The sequence below is a fragment of the Zootoca vivipara genome, chromosome 6 (genome assembly GCF_965207765.1).
Source record: "Zootoca vivipara chromosome 6, rZooViv2.hap1.1, whole genome shotgun sequence".
NCBI classification, from domain to species: Eukaryota; Metazoa; Chordata; class Lepidosauria; order Squamata; family Lacertidae; genus Zootoca; species Zootoca vivipara.
Window position 1 is genome coordinate 38363763 of NC_142589.1, and position 27441 is coordinate 38391203.

General features: G+C 47.4%; 2 protein-coding genes across 4 annotated transcripts in view; one reads left to right on the forward strand and one right to left on the reverse strand.

The window, feature by feature from the left end:
* The first annotated feature begins 79 nt into the window (after positions 1 to 79).
* Positions 80 to 27144, forward strand: KLHDC4 (kelch domain containing 4). 3 transcript variants are annotated; one of them, XR_015950529.1, is made up of 14 exons: positions 97 to 298; positions 1265 to 1356; positions 2008 to 2086; positions 4398 to 4496; positions 6278 to 6414; positions 8656 to 8748; positions 10041 to 10200; positions 13919 to 13988; positions 14348 to 14556; positions 15647 to 16055; positions 18580 to 18711; positions 19118 to 19334; positions 23554 to 23775; positions 25641 to 27144. XR_015950529.1 is itself a non-coding variant. In XM_088671971.1 (13 exons), exons 1-12 carry the CDS (start codon positions 95 to 97, stop codon positions 19291 to 19293), a joined length of 1860 nt encoding a protein of 619 aa, XP_088528097.1. In that variant the 5' UTR covers positions 80 to 94; the 3' UTR covers positions 19294 to 19334; positions 25641 to 26381. The 3 variants fall into 3 exon arrangements, 2 of the variants coding, with proteins under 2 accessions (XP_088528097.1, XP_034975933.3); XM_088671971.1 differs by lacking the exon at positions 23554 to 23775 and having other exon boundaries at positions 80 to 298; positions 25641 to 26381; XM_035120042.3 differs by lacking the exons at positions 23554 to 23775; positions 25641 to 27144 and having other exon boundaries at positions 19118 to 19973.
* The window catches only part of JPH3 (junctophilin 3), an 83787-nt gene continuing 81943 nt past the window's right edge, over positions 25598 to 27441 (reverse strand). Inside the window, exon 5 of the mRNA XM_035120767.3 lies at positions 25598 to 27137. Within this exon, the coding sequence (XP_034976658.2) occupies positions 27057 to 27137 (81 nt within the window). The 3' untranslated portion in view covers positions 25598 to 27056. The remainder of the gene's footprint in view (positions 27138 to 27441) is intronic.

Here is a 27441-nt window from a genome sequence, read left to right on the forward strand (position 1 = left end):
GGAGCCTTCCTTTCCAGCAGATGGCAATAGTCTCGTTTTTGTGGCGGATGAGAAGGATCCCTCCTGCCGCCTTTGCTCCTTCCCTCGGCAGGAAATGACCTTTGTTTGGGGTCTTGGGAAAAGGCAAGGCTGGGTCGGGGCACGTGTGTTTTGCGTGCCGAGGGAAGAGGCTGGCAAGGCGGCCTCAACCGCTTCAAAGATGGGCAAGAAGAGCAAGAAGGAGAAGAAGGTGAAGGGGGCTGAGAAAACAGCCGTCAAGATGGAAAAGAAAGTCTCCAAGAGGGCCAAGAAGGAGCAGGTGAGCCCAAAGGAAGCTGAACTGCCCCCCTCCCGCCAGGGCTCCTGTGCCTTTAAGAGCTTCGCTGCAGGCAGAAGCTCAACAGGTCTGCATTTCCTGGATAAAGAAAAAAGCCCCCTTGGCTGAATTTATGTGCAAACTTCAGCCCCCACCCCTCTAAAAGAAAAGGTGCATCAACTATGGGGTTTTTTTGGGGGGGGAGGAGGAATGCAATTCATGGTCCATTGAGCTCAGTTCTGGCTGGCAGAAGCTCTCCAGAGGTTTCGTTTCATTCATTTTATTTGTATGCCTCTTTCCCACAAAATAAAGTGCTCAAAAAAGCGGCTTACAACAACAACAAAAACAGGGATGCATTTCAAGCAATTTCATAGTAACATAGCAGAACATGGCAACAGTTTCATAACATAGCAGAATAACAAATGTAAAAACAAAAGCCCACATTCTGATCCTATAAATATAACAAGGTTATTTAAACAACACACAGCGTTCAATAGCGGAAATAATAAAGGAGCTTCGCATTTCGCCTTAGTCCTAGAAGCACGCCTCCCAAGGTGTTGCTCAGTGTGCCTCTCCAGCCGCTTAGAAGGCTTCCAAGGGCAAAGGGTGGGGTAACTGGAAACACCCCTCCCGTGATGTTGGTGTTTCAGGCAGGGGGTGTCTCCAGCCCTATCTGGAGGTGCTGCTGGGGATTGAACCTGGGACCTTATGCATGCAAAGGATGCTCTGCCACTAAGCTATAGCTCTTTTAAAAATAAAGGTTTGGGGGGCTGTGGCAGTACTAGGTGGGAGAGAACAAGAGAGAGAGAGAGCAGTGTAATAGAATAAGCCCCCAAATCACCTGAGGAGGGGAAATTCCTTCTAGATCTTGTGGTTCAGTCTGTGCTGGCTGATGGGAGTTGTAGTCCAACAACTCATGGAGGGCACCTGGTTGTGAAATGCTCTTGAACAGACTCTCTCTGTTTAAAGGAGGATCTTGAAGCTTTGATAGCGGAATTCCAGACACTGGATGCTAAGAAGACTCAAGTGGTTGAGACAAGCTGCCCCCCGCCCTCCCCAAGGTAAGAATGTGCACAGAGGTCTTATTTTCCTGGAAGTGTGGGCTACAAACAACCCCTAATAATTTTACCAGCCTTGCTGGAACCAGCATTGATTGTGCAGCATTCAGAATAATTAAAAGATCAGAGGGGTCTCATCGTTTGGCTTTATTCTCTAATAATTTTTCTACTAACTTTTTTTTAAAAAATTGCTTGTTTTTACCTAATAGTCTTTTTTGAGACTTGTTTAAACTATGTGTTTGCTCTTGTATTTTTATTGGTTTGGCGTTTTTGCAAACTGCCTCTCAGCCTTACAAGGTTGTTGTGTGGAATAAATGAGGATGGGAAGAGTCCCTTGAGCTCCTTGCGGCGGGGTGGGGTGGGGGTGGCGGTGGAATATAAATGAAGTAAATAAATGATACTCTGATTTTGAAATTAAATGTGTTGATACTTCCCCTCTTTTTATGTTAGTATGGACAACAGTAATGAACCTAAGCTGTCGTCAATATAGTGACCACTTTCATGCATCTCAGAAAGTGGCTGCTTTTGCATGTCACTATAAGCGTTGCAGGATGGAGTTATATAAAGCTCTAAAGTACTTTTGCACGGTATGCATGGAACAGCTCCCCAGTTTGTGCCGCTTCATATAAATCTGCCCCACTTTTCCATCTCCAGGCTCAACGCATCTCTGTCTCCACATCCTGAGAAAGATGAGCTAATCCTCTTTGGAGGTGAATATTTCAATGGCAAAAAAGTAAAGTATATCCTTTTTGTCTATCCTCCTGCCCCCTCCCCTGACCCAGGGTACCTGTGGTTGCCCTCCAGGTGGTGCCAAGCTCCCAACTCCCATCAGCCCCCAGCAGCATGGCCTTATGGGCAGGGGTGATGGGCATTGTACTCCAGCAACCTCTGGAGGGCCATGGGCTCCGCAGCCCTGCCCTAACCCCAGTTCACCCTGCTTATAAACTCTGCCTTGACTTTTTGCTTTCAGTGATTTTGCACAAAATTATTTTATTGGAATGAGGAGCTATTCAGGGTCCCAGAATAAATGGGACTGCCTGTCCATGCTGCCGGCTGTAATGACGTTCCAGCTGCCACAGGCATGGCAGGTTCCATTAAAAGGGCCAAGAGTGATTGCCTGGCCATCATCAATGTTTTAGGAGTTCATAATTCCTGGAGACAGATTTGGAGCAGCTCCTTCAGCTCCTCGGCCTCTCTGCACATGAACAGCCCTCCTGCTGGTGTCCAAAAGGAGCTGGTCTCCTTTCTGTCCAAATTGAGAACATCCAGACTATGAATTTTGCAGAGACAGAGTCAGACATTTGGGTCACAGACTGATTGTGGTCTCAAATTAGCAGTATAGGAATTGAGTCATTTCCCCCCCCCCCAACTGCTCCCTCTTTCTGTACAAAGCATTCTTTAGGCTGGTGCAGTGGGGGAAGCGGACAGTTCCTCTTCTGCTTCATCCTTCAGCCCACAATTTATCAACATGGGGCAACAGGTTTCTTGGAGGTCCGCTCATTGTGAAGGAGCCTGCTTGGCTTTTGCCACCATGTCTTCCCAAGCTCCTTTCCCCTTAATGCCAGGATTCCCTTCTGAGGGTAGGTAAAGTTGCTAGGAGTTGCACCTTCACCCCTCAGTACCTACAAAAGGTCATGCTTTGGTAACTAGAAGTCTTTTATGCATGTAATAGATTTCTGTTTAGATCTGGACACTACCTAGGGTGCAGAAGTGTCCTTGTCCTTCTTCAAAGAGCTTGGACAATGAAAATCCTTGCGGGATCTTTTAAAATAATGCTTTGGCATCAGTACCTCTCCCAAGACTTAAGGGATGGGGTAGGCTCTAAACCAGGGGTCCCCAGACTTACCGGCGTTTGGGCCGGTTCCCACCGCGCCGATCGCGCGGCGGGCTGGAGGGCGGGGGAGCGTGCGCCTGTGCAGGCCGGCGGGCGGGGGAGTGCACGCCTGTGCGCATGCGCACGGGCGCTTACTGGCGCGGCGGCGCGCTTCCAGGGTGGGAAAAGCGCTGAAAATCTGTTGTGCGCATGCGTATGGGCCTCCCCCAACCCGGAAGTGCACCAGAAATGACCTCTTCCGGGTCGGGAGAGGCCCATACGCATGCGCACAAAGGATTTTCGGCGCTTTTTCCCCGACCCGGAAGAGCGCTGCACGCCGTAAGAGCGGTCGGCGGGGGTCGTCGCGGGCCGGATTGGCAGGCCAATTGGGCCGCATCCGGCCCCCGGGCCGTAGTCTGGGTACCCCTGCTCTAAACTAAGAGAAGAAACTGAGCGCACATCTATTACCAAGTCAGGTTAAAGGTCCTTGCATTAATTTACAAAGGCCTGAGCAACTTAGGTCCAGGGTAGCCTAGGGACCCCCTGAACCCTTATATCCTGGCTTGATGATTGAGATCATCTGCAAGGGATCATTCTACGAGTTTCCCAGGCTCATTTGGCATTGATGTGAAATTGAATTTTCAGTATCATTGGCCTGATCCTGTAGCATGGTGTTACTGGTGAAGATTCATTGGGCGCCTTCTAGATTAAATTCACCTTGAAACGTTTGCTGGAAAAATTTCTGTGCTAGGTTATGTATATACATAAGATCCATGACTTTAAATTTTAATATGGTTACAGTTTAAAATCATTAGGATTGGAATAGCACTTGTAGTTTAATGGTGAATTTTGGATATGATGGAGATATAAAAGATTTGGATTATTATAAAAGATGCAGGAGGGAATTATTAATAATAGGACCCACAAAGTGTGTGTGTGTGGGGGGGGAGTCCAGGAGATTCTTTGTCATCTTGTTTTTATGATGTATGTTGGATATCTGATTGCAAAACTTTAATTCGAAAAACCAAATAAATTTTATAAAAAATAAAACAATAAATGTTAATGTGTTTTTTAATTTGTATAGATATAATTGTGGCAAATCACTTTGGGGTTTTTTATTATTAAATTGCCTTATACAAGTATTTTAATAAATCAAAGGAACGTGTGTGTGTGTGTGTTGAGTAAGCTACATATTCTAGCAAGCTTCCGCCTCCTCTTTCTCTCCCTCTAGACGTTCCTGTACAATGAGCTGTTTGTTTACAACATTCGGAAGAACAGCTGGGCTAAACTTGACATCCCCAACCCCCCTCCGCGACGCTGTGCCCATCAGGTAATACCAGGAAGCGGTTCTAGGAGGTGAGGGTTCGCAGTAGCAGGAGGGGTTACACAGCTCCTGACATCCTCCTTCGCCAACATCATACCATGTGTTGCCTCAGAGTAGCAGTATATTAATTGTTGTTTGTTTTAAGGTTTCAGGGTGGGTAATAACAATTTAAAATTCAACATATATTTAACTTTAAAAACATATAAATATATAGGCACAGAGACACACATGCACACTTGGGGCTACTGCACCACACAAGGGATCCCCCTTCCCAAAGAGCCGCCTCTGTCTTTAGTTCTGCAGTCCTGCCTTGCGCTCCTGTTTTTATCTTCACCCCTTTGCCATTTTCCTCTCAGTTCCTTCTGCCCCTGCTTTACTCAAACTTCTGCTGTTGTTTAAAACCACTTTCCCCTTCCCTTCAGTGTCTCTCCCTTCTGACTCCGATGCCACTGCCCCTTGTGTCGGTCAACCTGTCTTTCCCCCCCCTTCCCTACCCCACCCTGACTTCATGCAAATCCAAGATGGCACTGCATATCGTCCAATAAGGGACAGCAATGACAGCCTTACATAGAGAGAGAAAGTTGCATGGTTATTTTTGCATCAGATGTGGAAATAAGCATATATGCAAGAACAGTGCTAGAGAAACCCACTGAGTTTGATGCTGGTGCTAGAAAAAGGATGGGCTCTGTGTTTGTGTTTGTGTGTGTGTGCTCTCTGTAAAATTCTACCTGTCATAAATGACAGTGTCCAGCAGGTGGTGCTTTAACAAGCTGTAATTTTCCACAACAAGCCATTCTCTGGAGCAGGACTCTAACCCGTACAGATCAACTCCTGGGATCCCACTCCTAACCTCATCCTGCAACCTGGACCTGTTTTTAAATTCGTTTTGCTGGATATGCCTTTCTGTCTCCCTACCAAGCAGCAGCAGCAGCAGAAAATCATTGTAGACTTCTTTGTGTGACCTACCTTTGGATTACATGTGATCTATTTCTGGGCCCCCATCCAACTACGGTAGGCCACCATTGGCCTGTAGTTGCAGTACACTTTTGCATACATACATTGCACCGTTTGGGCCAGATCAAAGCATAAAAATACTGTTTCATTCAACCCAGCAATCCCAGCACAAGGCAACTGCAGCAGTACTAAGGCCCCCCCCACCACCAACTTTTCTACACCCAAAAGCTCATAGAAATAGAAATATTCACAAGGTCTGGTGAAAGGATGACAAGAGAGACCCAAATGTATCTCTTGAGGCAGGGAATTCCTTGGAATTCCTCTTGAGGGGCCACTCTTGGAAAAAAGTCCTGTCTGCTAAATTACTTTGTATGCTGCAGAGAAAGAACATCTAGATTCCTCTCCTTGTGACACTGTTATCCTTTGGTGTCCATTCTGAATTACGAAGGGATTCTGAAGGCTTTAGCCCAAATGCACCCCAGGAGTTGAGGCAAGAAGACCCATCTTCCACCACTGAACTGTGAAACCTCCACAATCATGCCATCTCTCCCCCATCCCCTATCAGCTATTAAAGCCACAGGCTTGGCTTTGTCAGGAAAGGAATTGCTCTACCCATTGCTAGGATTGCCATTTCTGCTTGGAGCTGGTTCAGATCTGTGAACTCTGCATGACCTGTACACATAGAGCCTTGCCCTTGGTTGTCCCAACAGTACAACCCAGCTCGCAGTGTTGTCGGTAAGGTTTAATGAAGGAGGCTGTTCATGTGTTGGACATGTTGAAAATTACACAAAAGTTGCCCTAACTTTTTCTATCTATTTCTCTTTCTTTGGCAGGCTGTGGTGGTAGCTCAGGGTGGTGGACAGCTTTGGGTGTTTGGCGGGGAGTTTGCTTCACCAGACGGGGAGCAGTTTTACCACTACAAAGATCTCTGGGTCTTGCATTTGGCCAACAAGACCTGGGAGCAAATAAAGTAAGTGAGGTGTGGCATAATGCATAAGCTGCTTGTCTCCTTGAGCAGCAGCATTGCCAGAGTCCAGTCCTGGGAATTGAATTGAATTTATTCTTACGGTCACAGACCAGCTTAGTCCTGGGAAACGTCTCTATTTTTTTCCTTTTCCAGATGTTGCCGGACTCCCAACTCCCATCAGCTGGCTGGGGCTGATCAGAGTTGGAATCCAACAGTGTCTGAGAGGGCCACAGATGTTTCCCAACCTTAGTAGTGGGGTGGGATAAGTGGGTAGGCAAAGCGAGTCTTTGATTTCTGATCCCAACTGATTGGAAAGGTAGAGCATCTTCAAATACTGAAGAGTGTTTAGGAAATTGTGACAACATAAAGCGTGAATTTACCTGGTTGGCAAATAGGCAATGCTATCTTCCATATGTGATCACCTTTTCCTACCTGGAGGAAATACTTAAAACATGAAACTGCACATTGGTGTTTATATGAACATGCAGGAACATGGGAGGCTGCCTTACACCAATTCAAACTGTTGGTCCCTCTGGTTCAGGCATCCCCAAACTGCGGCCCTCCAGATGTTTTGGCCTACAACTCCCATGATCCCTAGCTAACAGGACCAGTGGTCGGGGAAGATGGGAATTGTAGTCCAAAACATCTGGAGGGCCGAAGTTTGGGGGTGCCTGCTCTAGTTCAATATTGTCCACACTGACAAGCAGAATGGCTCTCCAGGGTTTCAGGCAGGGAATCTTTCCCAGAGATGCTGCTGGGAATTGATCCTGGGTACGTCAGCCTGCAAAGCAGATGCTCTACCCCTGAGCTACAGTAGAAATACCCTTCTGTATGGAGCTGCTCTATTCTAAGTCTGACCACCTAGCTCAGTATCAACCACTTGGACAAGCAAAGGCTTTCCAAGGTTTCAGGCAAAGTTCTTTCCCAGGTCTGAGATCTGATCAGCTGAAAATGGCAGTCTGGTGTAGTGGTTAGAGTGCAAAATTAGGACCTGGGAGACCAAGGTTTAAATTCCTGACTCTCACCAAGCATGATCTTCGGCCAGTCACTGCCTCTCAGCCTAACCTACCTTTCAGGGTTGTTGTGGGAATAAAATGAGAAGGAGGAGGACCCTGCAGAGCACCTTGAGTCCCTGGGACCTTCTGCCCGTGATGCATTGGCTCTGCCGCTCCTCTGCGGAAGCCCCACCTGACCCTGTGTTGTCAGTAAGACCTCCAAGGCCCCCTGTTTTGCCCACCCTCTCCTTTTTTTTGTTTTCTGCAAACTGCAATCAAAATGCCAGAAGGAGGGAGTAGCAGAAAGTTGATTTACACACAGGCACGCTGTCAGGGTAGCTGCCTCCCCCGCAGACTTTCTCATCAGCACAGATGTTGGAGCTTTTCCCAAGGAGGAGGCGGAGATGGAGCTTTTGTTTCTAATAAATAAAAAGGGCCGGGGTGGGGGGTGGGAGAGAAGTAGTTTGTCAGCCAAGAGGACCTACAGAAAAACAGGCAGCTGGTGCTTGAGCCAAATAGACGTTCTTGTTCCCCAAATTGCGGGTGGGCAACTTCTGGCCCTTCTGATGTAGTTGGGAGTCCTAACTGCCACCATCCCTGCCACCATTGGTCCTGCTGGCTGCAGGAGTTGCTGGGAGTTGGAGTCCAGCAACATGTGGAGGAGCAGAGGCACCTCGGTTCCCCCCCAATGGTATTGTCAGGGGGACCCCTTACAGGGACCCTCCCCCAGTCATCCTGACCAGCACTTCGCCCAGTGACAGCACGAGCAGCGGGTCCGGAGGAGGGAATGAGGAATGGAGCGGGGGCTCTCAGGCACGCGTCAGAGCCAAGGCACCGACCCAGCTGGCCAGAGAGGGAAGGGCAGCCCAGCGAGGTGCCGGAGCCTCTGCAACGCTCCAGTCAGAGGATGGGAGAAGGAACGCAGCCCTTTCCGGTGCCCGAATTGAGGCGCACGCCCACACGCAGGGCTAGGGGGAGGCACTTTGGGGTGCCCAGGCTTTTATGCTGGCCAAAGAACCAGAAGCAGCCATTGCCGGGTTCTGAATCGGACTAGGCAGTCATGTTTTCTGATATCTCTGCACTGTAAATAATATGTACAATAAAACTCTGAAAGACAGAGCGGACTGGAGCGTCTTTACTCGAGAGCAGCTGCAACAATCCCCTGACAGGTATGAAGCAGGGACTGGCAAACAGTGCAAACAGTGGGGCCTTCTCCAGTCACTGCTCAGTCTGTTCACTTCTGTTTCAGGGCTTCTGGGGGCCCTTCAGGTCGGAGCGGACACCGCATGGTGGTGTGCAAGAGGCAGCTGATCCTCTTCGGAGGGTTCCACGAAAGTGCAAGGTCAGTTGGCGCTGTGGTTTTTGTTCACTTGAAAAGGATTGGCTTGGGCCCAGCAGACCATAGGCCAGGGGCTGCTCACCTGTGGCCTTCCAGATGTTGCTAGAGTCTCCGTACACATCATCCTTGAGCAATGGCTGTGCAGAAGGGAGTCGACCAACAATAACTGGAGGGCTACAGCAGCTGCCCCATTCCTATCTCAGATCGATCTTGTTCATTGTGCCCCATTCTGAATGCTGCCAGTCAGTGGAGTTCCATTTGTCAGCTGATCTCCAGTCGTTGGGCTTCATTTCTCCCACCGTGTGCCATGTGTTGATGGCAAGGGCTTGTGGAGAGATGGATCTGCTACAGAACTCCCTTTCATTGGAGGTGGATAGGAAAGTCAATTAAGGGACTAGGGACATTGTGGAGGTTTGTCCTGTGATGGAATGGGGTGGAGAATGTGGCCACAGAAAAGTGTCGTCTCTTTTCCCCATAACATTAGAAAGAACACCAACGAAACGGACTAGCTGTAAATTCAAGATGGACAGAGGGAAGTCCACCTTCATGCAATAAACTTGTGGTGTCTGCTTGCTTACACAGATGTTGAAGTGTATTGCGCTGATTGCTGGAAGACAGATTTATCAATAGCTCTTAGCAATTGTGGCTGTATGGAGCCTCCATGTTCAGTTGACGTATACCTTTAAATGTCAGGTAGTAGAGGCATACAGTGTGGAAGATACTCACGCCCTATTTGTGGGCATGCTTGGGGCATTTGATCTGCTACTGTGTGGGAAATGGAATGCTGAACTTGATGTACCTTTGCGTTGCTCCATGTTCTCATGTTCTTACAAGTTGCACCTAAAGCCAAGCTTGGAGTGTATTCTGAAAGCTAGACTGGAGCATCATTAAAAAAATAAAGAAAGAAAGAAAAAGTGGAATTCAGACAGGCTCCTTTCAGGAATCTGCTTCTAGAAATGACTCATTTTTTTCTTGTCACCTACACATCAGAGAGGAAGGATTTTTGGACATTCAGCACCAGGGAGAGCAACTTTAGGAAGCAAGAGACTTCCTGACGAGTTTCATGTGCATGGGCATTTTTGCTCTGCCTTCCAAATGACAAGGTGTACATTGCAATTTCTGGGAGTGCCAGTGATGTGGGCGCGTCCCTCATTTTAGTGCCCCAGCTTAGGGCTCCAAGAGGCAGGGTGTCCGATAATCAATAGACACAACCCTGCTTAGCTTCAGCAAGGTTCATGTGCCTTCAGACCATGCATCTTATCAGTAACTCTGCCTGCTGCTTTTGTTTCAATCAGAGATTACATCTACTACAACGATGTTTATGCCTTTAACCTGGATGTGTTTGCCTGGACCAAGCTGACTCCCTCTGGAATTGCCCCCGCTCCAAGGTCTGGTTGCCATCTAGCTACCACTCCCGAAGGCAACATCCTTGTCTATGGAGGCTACTCCAAGCAGGTAAGTGGTGCCCTTTACTGCCTTATCCAAAACATTGACTTGCTTAGTTCCCTGTTCCATATTCTTTAGAGCGACCAAGAGTGAGTTTGCAAGGAATAGGCTACCTTCTCTTATCTGTGTTTTGTTGGGGCTCTGGATCATTTGTAGCAATGTCCATATAACTGAAGACACACACTCTGGACTATTTGGTTTCTGGGACAGCTTTCCCTTCATGTGGCTCAGATTTCCCACATGGCGGGGGTGGTGCGGTCACTCTGTTCCCCAAGTCATTCAGCAAACTTGTTGATCTGCAAGAAGTTTGACCACTGAGCCTCATTTGGCTAAAGCAGGCATAGGCAACCTTGGTTCTCCAGATGTTTTGGAACTACAACTCCCATGATCCCTGACCACTGGCACTGTTAGCTAGGGATCATGGGAGTTGTAGTTCCAAAACATCTGGAGAGCCAATGTTGCCTATGCCTTTGGACAATCAGACTGAACATTTGGGTGGTCAAGACTTCTTAAAGTGAAAATGTTCAGCTTCACATCCCCTAAGTTGGGCTTTGTTGCAGTTCGTACAGAAAATGTACGACTTCCCTCCTTTTGCAGGGCATGGAAGCAGATCTCATTAGCAGCTATTGCATCTGAACAGCCAGAGGGACACCACCTTTTGAGCCTCTCCAGTCTTATCTCTTTTGCCTTCCTGTTTGCTTCATCAGTCAAGGGTATGGAATGGAGGTCTTGGTGTTGCCTTTCCTAGTGGATAACTAGACTGTGGCTGTAGCGCTAACTCCAGAATGCCTCTTCCTTTCCTGCCCAATCCTTGTGGGCTCTAGGCAGGATGCTGTTTAATTTAAGCCTCAAATCAACCCCAGGAGGTAGGTTGGGTTGAGGGCAAGCCTCAAGGAAGTCACTGTAGCTAAACGCAGATCTGAGTGAGTGCGGCTGCTCAGCTGGCTTGTGAACTACTTGTTAGATATTAAAGGGAGACATAATGAAGATGTCTAATAGCATGAGCAGAAAGCTAGACTGTTGTGATCACCCACCCACCCCTCTTTTGATCCTGTTTTGTCTGGAAGCAAGTGGGTGAAGTGGGGGCTGCTCTCCTGTGAATTCACTCTTCATTTTACATTTACTTTCTGACTTTCTCATTAGTGTGCTCTGCCATATTATGTGGCATCTGCTTGGATTTCCAATTGTGCAGATGCTCACCTGCTTCAGGGGTTACCTACGTGTTCCCACAGAGGGCAGAGAGGGGCAGAAAACTTGTCCCGGTGAGCAAGCACAGCAGCGGCTGACATTTGTAGCTGCCTGCCTCATTTTGTGATCCTTTCTCTTTTTTCCTGCTCTTTTAGATGTGGCAGCCATTTTGTGACCTGCCACACCCCTGCAGCAGCCATTTTGTTATATACCAGCCCCCCTCCCCGGCAGTCATTTTGTGCCTGGCACCCACAGCACTTTCTCAAAATTCCAGATTTGTCCCCTGGCCCAAAAAGGTCGGAGCTCCTGCTTGAATGCAGAAAATAGGAACTCCTTTCTTGGCCTGCTATATATGGGCTTACGGAGCTCCCCTTTCCTCTTTTGGGGATTTGACACCAGGGGACACCCAGGTAAGTTGGCAGCCTATATAGCCTTAGCAAGATCTTATTGCATTTACTGTATATCCCACATCTTTCAAAGAGCTCACAACAACCCTGTGAGGTAGGTTAGGATAGGCTGAGAGGGAGAGTGACTGGCCCAAGGTCACCCAGTGAGCTTCATGGCCAAGCGGGGATTTGAACCCTGGTCTCCCAGGTCCTAGGGACCCAGGTGGTGCTGTGAGTTAAACTATCTAAAATAGATAGCTAGATTTAAAAGAGTCTAGGGCTTGCTGATCAGAAGGTTGGTGGTTCAAATCCCTGCAACGGGGTGAGCTCCCATTGCTCGGTCTCAGCTCCTGCCCACCCAGCAGTTCGAAAGCACATCAAAGTGCAAGTAGATAAATAGGGACCGCTCCAGCAGGAAGGTAAACGGCGTTTCCGTGTGCTGCTCTGGTTCGCCAGAAGCAGCTTTGTCATGCTGGCCACATGACCCGAAAGCTGTCTGCGGACAAACGCTGGCTCCCTCGGCCTATAGAGCGAGATGCGCGCCGCAACCCCAGAGTCGGACACGACTGGACCTGATGGTCAGGGGCCCCTTTACCTTTACCTCCCAGGTCCTAGTCCAGCACTCTAACCACTGCCCCACACTGGCTCCCTTTGCAAGATATGTGCAGTGGGATTGTCCTAAGCAGGTCCAAGATCTCTCTGGGTGTTTTTTGCACGGGACATGGTGCAATCTGAAACATGTCTAAGAGCGCCTCCCTTTTAAAATGCCTTGATTCTAGTCCTTATCATATGTGAATATCATCTTTGTTTCCCCGCTTCATGTTGATGGGTCAGGTTCCACAGGTGGAATCACAAGTCTGTTGTGTGTTGACACTTGCTTGAGACTTGTTGTAGCATACAGAACCATAGAGCTGGAAGGATCATTGGGGGGGGGGGTGTTCATCAGGTGCTACCCTCAGTGCAGAAATCTTGCCGCCACAATGCTAAGCCAAAATCTGCGTCCATTTAATTCCTGCCCATTCTAGAGAGAACAACCACATTTGGGTGTGACCACGTTAGGGATGCTGTGTTCAGTTCTAGTCACCTCGCCTCGAAAAGGATATTGCAGAGTTGGAAAAGGTTCAGAAAAGGGCAACCAAAATGTTTGGGGGGGGGGAGGTGAGCAACTCCCGTATGTTGGAAAGGTTGCAGTGTTTGAGATTTTTCAGTTTAGAGAAAAGGTGTGTAAGAGATGAGATGATCTAATCTTATAAAGTTTATCCGTGGCACGGAGAAGGTGGATGGAGGACAGTTTTCCTCCCTCTCTCATAACAGTAGAACTCATGGCCATCCACTGAGTGTTGGAAGATTAAGGGTAGAGAAAAGAAAGTGTTTCTTCATGCAGCATATAGTTAAAACCAAGGAACTGCCTCCCGCAGGAGCCAGGGATGGCTATCAAATTGGAAGAGGATTAGACAGATTCATGGAGGAGAGGGCTATTGATGGCTGCTAGCCATGATGGCTCTGCTCTGCTTCCAGAGTCAGTCATGCTGAATACCAGTTGCTGGAAAGTGCAGGAGGAGAGAGAGCTTTTGTGTTCAGGTCCTTCTGAGGCTTTCTGACAGGCTGGTCGCTGTGAGAACAGGATGCTGAACTAGATGGACCTGATCAAGCAGGCGGCTCTTAAGTTTCTCAGCAAGCCTGTTCCGCCTTCTGCGTGATGGCAGATCAGATACTGTATTGGAAAGCCTTATCTTCTCTTTCTAAAGGGCTGTTGTAAGGATTACAGGGTAACGCATGCGAAGCACTTTCTGAACTACTTAAAAGTGGTTACACTTTGGCCTGTAGCCTTGTTTGCATTTCAGTCTTTCTGTGTCTCAGTAAACACTGTTCCAGGCTTGCAGAGGAAAGCCTTTTGTAAAAACTCGTATATTTAGGCAAGCCCATTCAAACATATTCAGACCTATTATGTAAACTTTGTATTAAAAATCTGTTTATTTTTTTTAAAAAAAAACAATTTTATTATGTTCCGTTTTAAAAATCTGTTTTAGTTACTAGTTTTTAATGGAAATTTTGTACCATTTTTATATCAACCACTTTGATTTTCCTTTATTTAAGCAGTGGATAGATAGCTAGATTTAAAAGATATCAAACATTTCTCTTTTTTTCTACAGCGAATTAAAAAAGACGTTGACAAGGGCACTCTTCATACAGATTTGTTCCTGTTGAAGGCTGAAAGCTCAGGTAAGCAGGAGGGCTCAGGGCTGCCTGGACTCCATACATAGGAAGCTGGGCCTGGCCTGGGTTCGATTCTCAGTGTGTAGTGGCTTGGCTTACTTACATGAGATTTTTGGAGCTATTTGCTCTTCAGGTGGCCTTCCACAAGTGGGATGGCGGGGGAAGCAGGTGGATGGGTGACAGAGCTGCCATTTCAGAGGTATGGGGTGGACAGAGGAGTAGAGGCAGGATTTAAAGTCTTGCTTTTCATTCCAAGCAGGCACTCTGCTCACATTCTACTGACCTTATACCTCATGATGTTTCCCTTTGCCTGTGACTTGCACCTTAAAAAAAAAAGCACTCAGTTTCTCTTTCATGTTTCCTAGACAAGTGGACATGGGCTCGGATTAGTTCTTCAGGGGTGAAGCCGACCCCCAGGTCTGGCTTCTCGGTGGCTGTGGGCCCCAGCAACCGGTCCCTTCTCTTTGGTGGGGTCCACGATGAGGAAGAGGAGGAGGACCTTGAAGGAGACTTCTTTAATGATATTTATTTCTACGACTTGGCGAAGAACCGGTGGTTTCCTGGACAGCTAAAGGTCTGGAAAGATTCTTAACCGCGGGGTTACTCTCACTCAGCAGCCTTTAGCCACCAGCTCTGCCTTCATCTGCAACGTGGAGATAATCATGTTGCCCTGCCTTGCAGGGTTGTTGTTAGGAATTGCAGCAAGTGCAAAATGTCAGCGAAAGTGCTCTGAGCACTTCAGAGCCCTGTGCAAGTTCTGAGGGTTTCACATTTTGGTTTACAAGCCCCCTGGCCTTGCAGAGGAGACAGGGATGTGTGCATGAACACCACAAAGTTGCCAAATGGGGAAAAAAGGAAAACTGAAAAGAAAGAAAAGAACCTACATCTTTTCACCTGCTGTAGAATTCAACTCATGCAGACCTCTTGTAACATAGAGAATTGAGCCTGGGTGGTGCAGTGGTTAGAATGCTGGTCTAGGACCTGGAGAACCAGGGTTCAAATCCCCACTCAGCCATGAAGCTTGGGTCAATCTCTCCCTCTCAGCCTAACCTACCTCACAGGGTTGTTGTCAGGATAAAAAAGAGAGGAAGAGAGTCATGCACACCATCGCAAGCTTGGAGGAAAGGTGGGATATAAATGCAATGAATGAATAAAACAAAATAGATTACTTGCGGTCATCACAATGGACTAATCTGCCCATTCAGCAAAATGCATGTGTTCCCATCCCACCTGGATTGTACCACTTCAGAAAACAGGTTGGGAGTGATGTGTTTGAATGCTCCCCATGTGTCATCACAAAGTCCTTAAAAAGGAAAGCTAGCACTCCAGGGGAAAGCCTCCAGCCAGGCCTACACCCCAGTGTGACCATCTTCTATGTTAAAACATTCAACCATGCAATTCCCACCTGCATTTTAAAGTGGTACAGTGCCAGAAGGACTGTACCATTTCTGAACACTCAGGTCAGCTCCCTGTCAGCAGAAGTGGAGAGGTGGAGGGAGAGCACACTGGATAACGAACCAATTCCTGCCAAGTTTCATGAGTATGTCAGGAAGGTGGCAGCTGTCAGTTCTGCTTTGCCTTTCAAAAGTTGTGCAGACCTTCGCCTTTGGGCTCCGGCCTGCTTCCATTAAAGTGTTTCTCTTCCTCCCCTCCAACCTCAACAGGGCCCAAAGACTGAGAAGAAGAAGCGGCGTCGAGGGCCTGTGGCAAAGACTAGCTGTGAAGGTGGTGAGAGCGAGCAGCAGCTCCCTCCGGGCCCCGTGGAGATCGTCAAGGAGGTGGTGGCAGAGGATGGGACCATCATGACTATCAAGCAGGTGATTTCGGCCCCCGAGCTGGAGCTGCAGGATCCTGAGTCGGAGGATGAAGAGGATGGCACGGGTGATGAGGCCTCCAGCCAGCAGGTGGAGCCATGCCCACGCTCAAACGCCATGCTGGCAGTTAAGCACGGGGTGCTCTATGTTTACGGAGGGATGTTTGAGGTGGGCGACCGCCAGTTCACTCTGAACGACCTTTATGCTATTGACCTCCACAAGATGGAAGAATGGAAGGTTCTCGTGGAGATGGACCCAAGTAAGTTGAAGCCACTTACCATATTTTGCTTCAAGCTCTTGCAGCCAGCTCTCCGTTCTGTGCTTCTGCCATTACACTGGGAAAATTGCAACGTTTGTTGATGTTAAGAATTCAAATTCTCTTGCATTTGTTTTTTTAAAACAACACCAACAACAACAAGTTGCTAGTCCTTATGCCTGAAGCTTTCTAAAAGCCTATTGGTACTGCCTGATGAAATCCCAAAAGCTGTTGGAGCCCAGGGATCAGACACTGGTGTTCTGGCTCCTTGCGCTTCCCCAGTTGGTAGCAGAAGCAAAATCTACAACACTGACCAGAAGGATAAAACAACACAGTAATTGCCATCCTCTTCCCAACGCTACCAATAGATGACAGTCTTTCCATCTGATCAGGTCCTCAATTGTGTTAGGACTTCGACTCAGCAATTGGACTTAGCGGGGTCCTGCCTGCAGGTTTCCCACAGGCATCTGGTCAGCCAAGGTGAGAACAGGATGCCGGACTACATGGGCCACAATCCTGATCCTGCAGGCTCTTATGTCTATTGCATAGGAAATATGCGCACTTTGCTCATTTGTCTGATTTAAATAGAACAGCTACCAAGGAGGCACAAACATGCTCCGTTGCTAGGGCTTTGAGTCTGTAGTATTGGTCAACTCCTTTCCACGAGAAATTCCAATGAGCTGCAAGCTTTGCTGCTGCTGCCCATCCAACACGACTTCTGAAATTTCACTAGGCACTACCCACATTGTCTTTTTTTTACCAGCCTGTCTCTGCAAACATAAGGACTAGAAACTTAAGAGAAAGGCCTTATTCTTAAAATACAGTACTTGATTCTGTGCCAGACGCTGAGCATTGACACAAAACCAGTGGGAGCATGTGGAGCATCCACAGGCGTCAGCAGACAGTCAGAACTTCAGGAAAGCCTTTTGTATAAGAATCTCATCAAGTTCCTGGGCATTGGAAACTATTCCTAGAAATCTGAGGGCTGCCGTGTTTAATTTTGCTACACGACTGCAGCTGACTGGGGACAAAAGCCTATTTAGGCTGGCAAATTAGACAGGTGATGGGGATACAGCCTGCAGCTGAGGCTGTTTTTAATTCTTGGGGCTGTGAATAGCGTTGGATTTCATCAAGTGCTCGCACACAGAGTCTAATTTTGGCCTGGCTTAATCCCCGGGGAAACCTTTTTTCCCGTGCCCTTTGGCTCTAAGTTGTCTGGGCTCATTTGTGTCTGGATCTTGAAACCTTTGTCTTAATCCCACCAAAGTCGCCATGTCTGTGTGTTGACTCCTTTTTAGGCTGAGTGCCTTTGGCAACCCCCAGTTGCCCACAGCCCCAGGCACGAGCTGCAAACTCCTCTTAGTTATCCCACAGGTCTTTCCAATTACCGTTGTCATAGAACCATGGAACTGTAATAATAATAATAATAATAATAATAATAATAATAATAATATATTATTTATACCCTGCCCATCTGGCTGAGTCTCCCCAGCCACTCTGGGCGGCTCCCAATTGAATATTAAAACTATACAGCATTAAATATTAAAAGCTTCCCTAAACAACTGTAGAGTTGGAAGGGATCCCCAAGGGTCATCTAGCCTAGCCCCCTGCAATGCAGGAATCAGAGCTAATCACAGTTGCTACCTGCCTTCAGTGGCGTCTTCTAGTGGGAAGGCAGGAAGTGACTCCTTTAAATAAAATAAAACAAATCTCAGCCTCTGCTGCTCACAAGCCTTCCATGATACCTGGACACAGGCAGCTGTGTTGACTGATTATTATTATTTGTAGCATTAATTAAATGCATTGCCCATCCTTACCAGCAGGTCTCAGAGTGGGCTGCAACAATTAAAAATTCAGAATTAAAAGCAGATTACAGTCACTGGTTGGGCCCTGAAAGCACACGCATCTCAGTTGTCAAAGGCCGGGATAAAGTCGTGCATCTTCAGCATTCAACGGTTGCCTAGCTGGTCGTTTCCCTGGGTTCTAGGAACATAGGAAGTTGCCATATGTCCATGTAGCTCAGTACTGTCTGCACTGACTGGCAGAGGCTTTTCAGTGGTTCAAACGGGGTCTTTTCCAGCCCAACATAGAGGTCCCAGGAATTGAACTTGGGGCCTTCTGCATGCAAAGCAGATGCTCTCCCCCTCTGCTGTGGACTTCCTTGGTGCATCTGGCTGTGTTGCTTTTCAAGTGTTGATCCCATTTCCCTCCTGCTTGATGGTTAGCCAACTCCCCATTCACTCTAAGCTATGAGGGGGTGCTTCTCCCTCTCTGGGTACCTGAGCCCCAATCTAGGTTCAGTATTTTGAATTTCGAAAGTTAGAGACAATGAGTCTCAAGCTTGCCATGGCAACCTCCTGTTTGCCCTCGACAGCCACCACTGTAAACCCAGGTGTATAAAGAGTTGCTGCTGGTCACCTGATGGCGATGAAATTCTAGATAAAGTGGCCAGAGGGGAAGCTGCTGTTCCTGCTGCTAACTTTGTATTCCCTTTTATACCTGCGAATTATTTTAATGGCTGCGGCAGAAACTCAGGAGTGGCTTGAAGATTCGGAGTCTGATGACGAGGGAGATGTGGAAGGTGCGGAGGGAGGAGATGAGGAGGACGAGGAAGAAGATGAAGAAGAGGACTCTGATGATGCTGAGGGCGAGGATGAAGGTAGTTGCTCAGAAAAGAGCTGGAAAAGAGCACCCATGTTCTCAGATGTGCTGGAAAGGAGATGCTTGCGTTTCCTGTCTCCGCTTGACTTTGCATGCCAAATGTTAGCTTTAATGTAATCTGCGTGACTTTTTTAAAAGTGGATTTGGCAACAAATTGTGCAGTTCAAGCTTCATCTGTAAGGAAGTGGAGATTCGTTGGGGTTTTTTGGTAGAGTTGCTATAGGATATTACACATTCTTTGTGCAGCATCTTTTTTGTCTATGGAGTGCTACACCTGGAAGAGAACAGGTGGTCCTCTCTGCTCTGCTCCTCATTACGCTCTCTCTCTCTCTCTCTCTCTCTCTCTCTCTCTCTCTCTCTCTCTCTCTCTCTCTTTTTTTTTTCTCCCTTCCTGCCTTCTGCAGCAGAGGAAGATCACCCCGCTGTGCAGCCTGATGAAAAGTACACGGATTACCTCTCCAGGACAGAGCAATACTGGGTGAAACTGGCCCGCCAGAAGATGGGCCCTGATGCCAAAGAGAAGAAGATGGTGAAAGTGGGGCATGCAATGGCAAAGGCCTTCCACGAAGGGTCTGCCTAGGCGAGGTCTTGCCTGCCCCTCAATGAGCATTGGCACAACTGGTGTGTAAACATGCAATTCTCCATCTTCAGGGGAAACTACCACTAGGCTTTCTGCATGTTTATGAATTGGCTGTAAGGCAGCAGTTTGCAGCTACAAGGATGAAAAGGCCACCTCTGGCCCTGCAAGGACTTCTCTCCCTCTCCCTCATCTGCTCCTGCTGATTTTGTGACAGGTTGCTGGTGCTTCGGGACTGGAGGATGTTCCCTTGTGATATTGTGAACGTAACCCTGGTTGGCACAGGGATGCCTTCCAAGGAAGGGAGGCAGGAAGAGGAGAGGAAATGGGATAGGCTTGGGTGGGCCACTCTGAGGGAGTTGGTGGATTAGAGCAGGCATCCCCAAACTGCGGTCCTCCAGATGTTTTGGCCTACAACTCCCATTTCCCTAGCTAACAGGACCAGTGGTCGGGGAACATGGGAAATGTAGTCCAAAACATCTGGAGGGCCGAAGTTTGGGGATGCCTGGATTAGAGGGATCAGGCGCTTAAAAGCTTGGCTATTCTTGTTGGAAGCTTTGAGTTCGATACTTAAATGTTTGAGAGTTTCAGGAGGCTCCTGTTTTCCGCTCCCATCATCAGACCAGGAACTGGGACTTCACCATTTCAGCAGGTTTTATAAATAAAGGTTCTTTTGTCTGTTAGGATGCTTTCTCTTTAATGGGCAGTATTGAAGATGGGAAACCTTTTGAGCCGGGATGTACCAAGCTCCCATCTTGTTCTGCATCTGACAGGTGTGCCAACATCAAGCCAGACATTCTTCATGCTTAGAAAGCTATATCATGCCGGCTTTAGTGCACCGTCATGTCACCATACCAAATGCATGGGCTGAATTTCCTCCCAGATCGTTGCCTAACTTCTTTCCTTTTAGAGTGCAGAAATAAAGCTTAGTAACCCTGGTTTCAAATTCATAGGAGGAAGAGCTCTATGGGTGGGGTGGAGACTGGAAGAGGCCTTGAATCTGCCCCACATTGCAAGGTTCATTATCTGGTTCATAAGACATTAACGTTTTCTTTTTTTTTCTCAGACTGACTGTGCTGTCAGAACCATATTTTATAAACATTTACAATGTCTTAAGAATTCCTCATTTTTTAAAAAGAACTTTTCTCATTGGAAATAGAAAAACTGTCCCTATCAAAGGTATTTAACCCTTAAACGAGTTTAAATAAGCAAGCACTTTCAATTACTTATTTTTCAGCAACTGGATCTGAGTTAATACTCAGATCCAGTTGCTGAAAAATAACAACTAATTGAAAGTCCGTGCTTATTTAAACTCGTTTAAGAGACTGGCTAGAGGATTTGCATGCCCAAGTTTAAGCTGACTTTTGTCCTGTTAACTTCAGGTGGGGCTGAGTCTACTTCAGTCCTAGTACAGCAGCAGCAGATGTTTTATTGCTCACATGATGAATGGATCTCAACCCACAACCACATCTTCAAGGAAAGGGCCATGCTGGCACTTGCTTTGCCTACAGAAAAGCCCAGGTTCTGGCCCCAGCTACTCCTGTTAAAAGTACCTCAGGCACCTGAGATCTTGGACAGTCAATGTAGCAGGCCCATCCCTTAGTGGCAGGCCACATGTGTGTTTAGCAGAGAGATGATGGCAGGTTGTCTCTAGTTAAACATCTTGTAATAGACCTGGGAAAGGGCCTCTGCTGTCAGTCAGAGGCAGACTCAAGTCTGGGTGTTATCTAACTCAGGACTAAGGACTAAGCTTCATGTGTTCATATAGCTGCTTCAAAATAGATTCCCTGGAAATCAGTGAGTTTTGCTTCCAAGGGTCAAATGGGCTGCTAAGGACTAACTCCTCTGAACTCTTGCAACAAAATTGGACTCATTTGCTCAGTTTTGGAATTGATATATAAACCTAATTAAGGAGCATCAATGGGTGTTTCCACTATTTAATCACAGGAATTCACTTGGCATTGAATTGTAGATTCAATTCGCGTTCTTTTTTAATCACCTGGTTTTTATTTCATTTCATTTCAGTATTATTGTTATTTTCAATAAATATCATTTGAATCCAGAACTGGGGCACAGGTCACCCATCTTCCTGCTTAAATAGCCGTCCCTTTGTCTCCACCTAGCAATACCCTTTGCTTTCTTTGCAACCAAGTGTTGCTGTTGTTCCCCGCGGTGCCATATGGCAGAGCAGGATCCCTGATCACGGGAAGAGCGACTGAGAGCAAGTGAGGAAGCGAAGGACAAGCCCCCCTGGGCTTGGCGCCAACCGCAGCCGGCGCCTGTTGACAGGCAGGATATCCATCAGCCTTGGAGATGGTTATTGTCGCAAGGGACCTGCCCTGCAGGAGTGGAGCATTATCTCCAGCGGCTAATGGTTTAATGCTCTGCACAATGCTGTTTTTCTGCAGTCCCTTAAAAGAAGTTCAAGTAAAGTGCTCTGTGCTCAAAAAAGAATGAGGAAGGATTTCACTGCTTCTGCTTTTTTTTGGGGGGGGGACACGGATGGGCATTGGTGGGGGTTCAGGCAGGGAGCCCAACCTGGAGATGCCATTGGGATGGATCCTGGGGCCACCTGTTCTGCCACTGAGCTACAGCTTTTCCCCTGAAGTCCACATCGCAAAGCAATGCTTCCTCCATATTGATGCTCCAGGAGGTCTTGTGGGGAGCTTTTCTTCCCACCCTCCCCCAGTCCTGCTGCCTTGAGAGCCTTTTAACTTTGGGTAAAGAAGCCTTGGGCCTGGAGCTGCATGTGGCCCTGCTGGGCTCCCTATCTGGCTTTTCAGTCTTCCTCTAGGCCCTACCTTTCTGTTGCTCTGCCCTCTTTGGCACCTCTGGCCATTCACAACACTGGCCTGTACCCTTCAGACATGGCTCATGGTATCTTATAAGGACAGGGATTGAACCTGGGGTCCTGTTTGCAGGGTTGGTGTTCCACCCTCGTAGGTCACATCCAAACAACAGTTCCCAGGATTCTTTTGGGGGAAGCCGTGTGCTTTAGCTGTATGGTGAGGATGTGACATTAGCCTCACAGGTGTGTGTATGTTTTAAGGTGCAATCCATTATATACACCACAATTTAAGAAGGATGTTGACAAGCTGGAATGTGTGCAGAGGAGGGCAACCAAAATGATCAAGGTCTGGAAACCAAGCCTTATGAGGAATGGTTGAGGCAACCGGGTATGTTTAGCTTGCAAAAGAGGAGACTGAGAGGAGATATGATAGCCATCTTGTCACATGGAAGATGGAGCAAGCTTGTTTTCTGCTCTGGAGGGTAGAACCCAAACCAATGGATTCAAATGACAAGAAAGGAGGTTCTGACTAAACATCAGGAAGAGCTTTCTGACAGCAAGAGCTGCCTGACAGTGGAATGGACTCAGGAGGAATGAACTCTCCTTGGAAGTTTATAAGCAGAGGTTGGTCATTTGTCATGGATGCTTTAGTTGAGATTCCTGCATTGCAGGGGGTTGGACTAGATGTCCCCTTGGGTCCCTCCCAACTCAACAGTTCCTCTGATTCTATATGAAATGCTAGTAGAAATGGGTGTTTTGGAAACAAACTGGATAACTAGCCTTTCTGTGCACACTACAGCTGTTCCCCACATACATCTACGTGTGAATCTGAAACGGAAAACTGGAAGGAATTGTGCAGATTCAGGGCATCTACGGTGGTGGTGGGGGGGGGGGGATTGTGTTATTCAAGATGGGAGAACAAAGACTGCACAGTTTGGGCATGAGAAGCCAATTACGTGCTTGCATCTCTGGATGAATGTTGTAGGACTATTTTTGGCTACCTGAGACAGAGCAGGGCAGAGGCGATGATAAATGGCTCAACCCACTGTGAAGAATCAAACACTCGTTATTTTTGATCACGTTGCTCAGGAACCACCTTCGAAGGAGTCTTTTGAAATCTTCCAGCCCCTTTGCCTCTTAAGCTGTATTAGTCCCCCGTCGACATGCAAAGGGAAATAATTGCACCCCTGTCATCTCCTCTTGAAGACATTCAGGATGGCCCCCCCTCCTCGTGGAATAACGGCAGTTTGAACAGCTGCTCCATGCTTCCACAAACATTGCTTGATGGTCGGAAAGTGCATGTGTGAACAGGCGCTCTTGGAAAGCAGAGGTGACAGGAAGCAGACACCAGAGCCTGTCACCAGGAGTTAACACTGCATGTGTGAAACAGTTCAGGGGTTTAAAGGCAGGGTGTGTGGCTTCCTAGGTGTAATTAACCACTAGATACAATGTCCTATTTTGTTTCCCCAAGCTAGAACTGGGCCAACACACATATTCCTCAGCTTGGAAGAATAATGAGGCACCAATGAGGCGACCCAAACCCTAGAACAACCCGATGCTGTTGGACTACAATGTCCATCACCCTCTCCATTGGCCATGCTGGCTGTGGCTGATGGGAGTTGCTGCCCAACAACATCTGAAGGGCACCAGTTTGCCAAAGGCTGCCCTGGAACACCAAACAGCCTAACCTGAGCATTGTGAGTCTTCTTTATCCGCTCTATGAAGTGTTGGCTTCAGTTATCAAAGTGTGGTGGTGGGGGAGTGTGGTCCAAATGTTTGCCAGTATAAACACACGTGTGTGTTTGTGACTTTCTATGCACCTGCCAATTTCATGCTTGTGACAAAGTGGGCTTTAGTCTGCAAAACTGCCTGACATTGATAACTCTTTGCTTGTAACGCTAAGCCAAACCATGTCCGGGTGGAAACATGTAGTCTCCCAAAGAAGGGAGGGCCATAATTTTGCTGCCCGGCATCAAGCCATGGTGTGGCTTAGGGCTTGCCCACACTTCTGCTTGTCCTGCGCATAGAAAGTTCGGGTCCAAGTGGTTTTAAAAACCTTAGTGCTAAATTGGAGGAAACGTCAATCTGCAGAAAACCTGAATTCCCGTGTACTCTAAATGAGTGCTAAGAGCGGTTTTCCCTGGGAGAAACCAGCAGGACAATAGGAAGTTTGGATAAGCCTTTACGGAACCCAGGCTTGTGCTTTAGCTCTCCTGGAGAAAGGGAGCCAAAGAAAACACAGGAAAAGTTCTCTAGAGCTTAGTTCCTTTTCCTTCTTGAATGCCAAAGCACAAATGGCTGCCTGCCTTCAACCCTTACGTGGTTCAAATTAAAAGGGTGGGAGGGAAACCATAGGCACATAAACCTTTTATTTTTTATTTTTTTGGGAGCGTTGTAAGCGAAACAGTCTGAAGAAGCAACAGAGGAGCTGCTGTCCCCTCCACTTGTCTCACCCAACTTCAAAAGTTGGCCAGTAATGGTTGATGGACATGGAGGAGGAGAATTGTGTTGGGTGGGTGGGGGAAGCTCTAATCTTTTAGTTTTTCCCCCAGTTAAAAATGTAGCAATTCAGTGACGCGTAGGAAAGAGGTCTGCTCAAAAGGTTGCAGAGGGACTGGTAAAATGGAAGAAATGGGAAGCTGAGGGATCCAGATGACGAGTGCTGCCCCCAGCCAAATGCGCCCTCAATCACCTGCCCCTTCAGCCCCTAAGCTGCCAACCCTGCCCTTCGATCCACAGTGGGAGCCCAAGGAATGGTCCTAGGTTGTCTTCTGCCCTGCAGCTGGAAGCAGAAGGTGGAACCCAAGAGCAAAGATGCCCCACTGGCATGTGGGGCATTGTCATGTCCACCCTACCCTTTCCCAGGTAGGCAGGTGCCTGTGATGGTTTCCATACATCTCCTCATGTGGAAAGGAAATGGCGCCATGTAGCTTGTAGGTTGACGAGATGGTTGGACAGTGTTCTCGAAGCTACGAATATGAGTTTGACCAAACTGCGGGAGGCAGTGCAAGACAGGAGTGCCTGGCGTGCTATGGTCCATGGGGTCACGAAGAGTCGGACACGACTAAACAACTAAACAACAAAGCTTGTAGGTTTTGCACCTGCATTCAAGCTAAAGGACACCAAGTGTAGAAACAGGTCCCAATCGCTACAAAGTGGGCGAGAGGGGCAGTCAAGTCATCACATGTGAAACCTGGTCAAACAGATCAGTGGGTCCAGGTTGATTGGCAGGAAGAAAAGGGTGTTTTCCAGGTTGCCTCCCCCCCCCCGGCTCTCTTTGGGATGATGGCGGCCTGATCAGGGGTACTGCATCTTTAATGAACAATGCATATTTTCAGTGAGTTACCAGGGGAAGTACAACGGAAAAAGAAACCAAACCAAACAAGGAAGTGAAGAAAGAAGAACAAGGCAGGCATCTTACAAAGATGTTTTGAACCATACCAAAATTAAGTGATACATAGAGGAGGAAAAAACAAACAAACAAAATATAAAAAGAGCATTTACGTACTCGGAGGCTGCTGTTGTCAATGATTTTTTTTGTTTTTGTTTTTGTTTTATACAGGGATATGTCGGAAGCCGGAATATACATCCTGCGGACAAAGTGCAAAAATATTACATGCTCAGAGGCCAAGCATGACATCTGGAAATGGCCCATGGCAAGATGGAACAGGAACCCCCCAGCACACCCCATTCCTCGCCAGCAGCAGGGAGGAGCTGCTCTCCCCCCTCCCTCGGCCACACCTGCACACCTGCCAGGGAAGGGTCCTCAAGCAAACCTCCTGACAAGCACACCTTGTGGGAACAGTTGAGGCCAACAGCCAGGTGCAGCTGTGATTCATAATGGAAGACGGAAAGCAAGAGAGTTTCTCCTTTAACACCACTGCATTCCAGCACAGCAGAAGAGTGGCCTCCAGCAGGCTGGACCCAATGAAGATTGGGGTTCCAGCAGATAGCTGGACAAAAAAAAAATAAATCCTAGGAGAACTTTGGTCATCTTAAAAATCTTTCTGGGTCAAGTTTTAACACATGCCAGAAACTATGTTTGTGACCGAAAAGTTTCTGAAGCACTGGGTAAGACTGGTAATTTTCCTAAATTATAGGTACAGGGTTTTACCTGAGCCAAGACATCTTTTCAGTTCCATGTGTTTATGTGCAACTTTTATAAATTTGGTATTGTGACTTCTTAAGTCCTTAATAATGATTTTGGATGGGATCCTCAGAGGAGCGTTTTGGAATTTAGGGGCCTCTAGAGCTTAAGACCTATTGCCTTTTTAACATATTAAATACTTTTATTAGGATGGAATTTGTTTTCGTCTTAAGCAGGCATCATTCAATTCAGATTTCCCTTTTTTTGAATGAAGTAGAAAAAAGATTGGTTAATAACTTTTTGCTAAGTGGCAAAAATTACTTAGGTGTTTCCTCTCAACTTCCCAATACATGCAGATCCTGGAGTTTGGACTTTTATTGAGTGACGAGCACATGATCTGATAACCATGCTGACCTGGGCCAGCCATTTCACACAACGTGGCTATCCCAGGACACAGCTCTGGATTTCCCCTATGATCCAACAGCGAGAGGACCCTCCCTCCCAGAATCATGCAGCTGACATGAACGCCTTTCCCACCATCCATGAAGATTTGCTGAGTAATTACACTGAGGAGCCCCCATCCTGCCTAGCGCTGGGGAGGAGTGGAGTGCTGGTACCATTCTGCCATGCCACACAGCATACGTGTTATACAAGCAAAGAATTTTGGCTAAAATCCAAAAAACATTACCCAGGAAAAAAAGGCAAACTGTGAGTGATACTCAATCTTGTTGTTCATCTGTGAAAAGACTTGGAAGTTGTCGCAGGACAGTTCAAAAAGATGCCATCTTTCCCATGGTTTTTTTGTTTTGTCATTTGCTTCATCATTCCCCCATTCATACACCTTTTTATTATTATTAATCTGTTAATTTTTGCAAACAAGACAGTCTCGAGTTAGATGAAAAAGTTAATAAACAAAATGGCGACTCCAATGTTTAACAAGATCACCATGACTACCAGGATTGGAGCTGAGCCCTGTGGGAAAAGAAAAAGAAGAAAGGAATTATTTAACAGCATCAAAGAGCCACACTTGCATGATCAGTTTGGGGACCGGGGGAAGGGAAGCCGACTGGTCTGATGTGCAGGAACTGGCAACACAAACTTTGCTTTGTGACAATGGGTGGCTCCAAAGGTTAACCTGTCTACACACCGTGGCAGCCTTTCCTTTTCACCTGCTTCTCCTGACCTTCAGCTGGGCTGCCAGAAGCTGAACCCGTCACATGGCTGTCAACAACACAGACTGAACTTGGCACTGACCCGATCTTAATATTCCATCAAA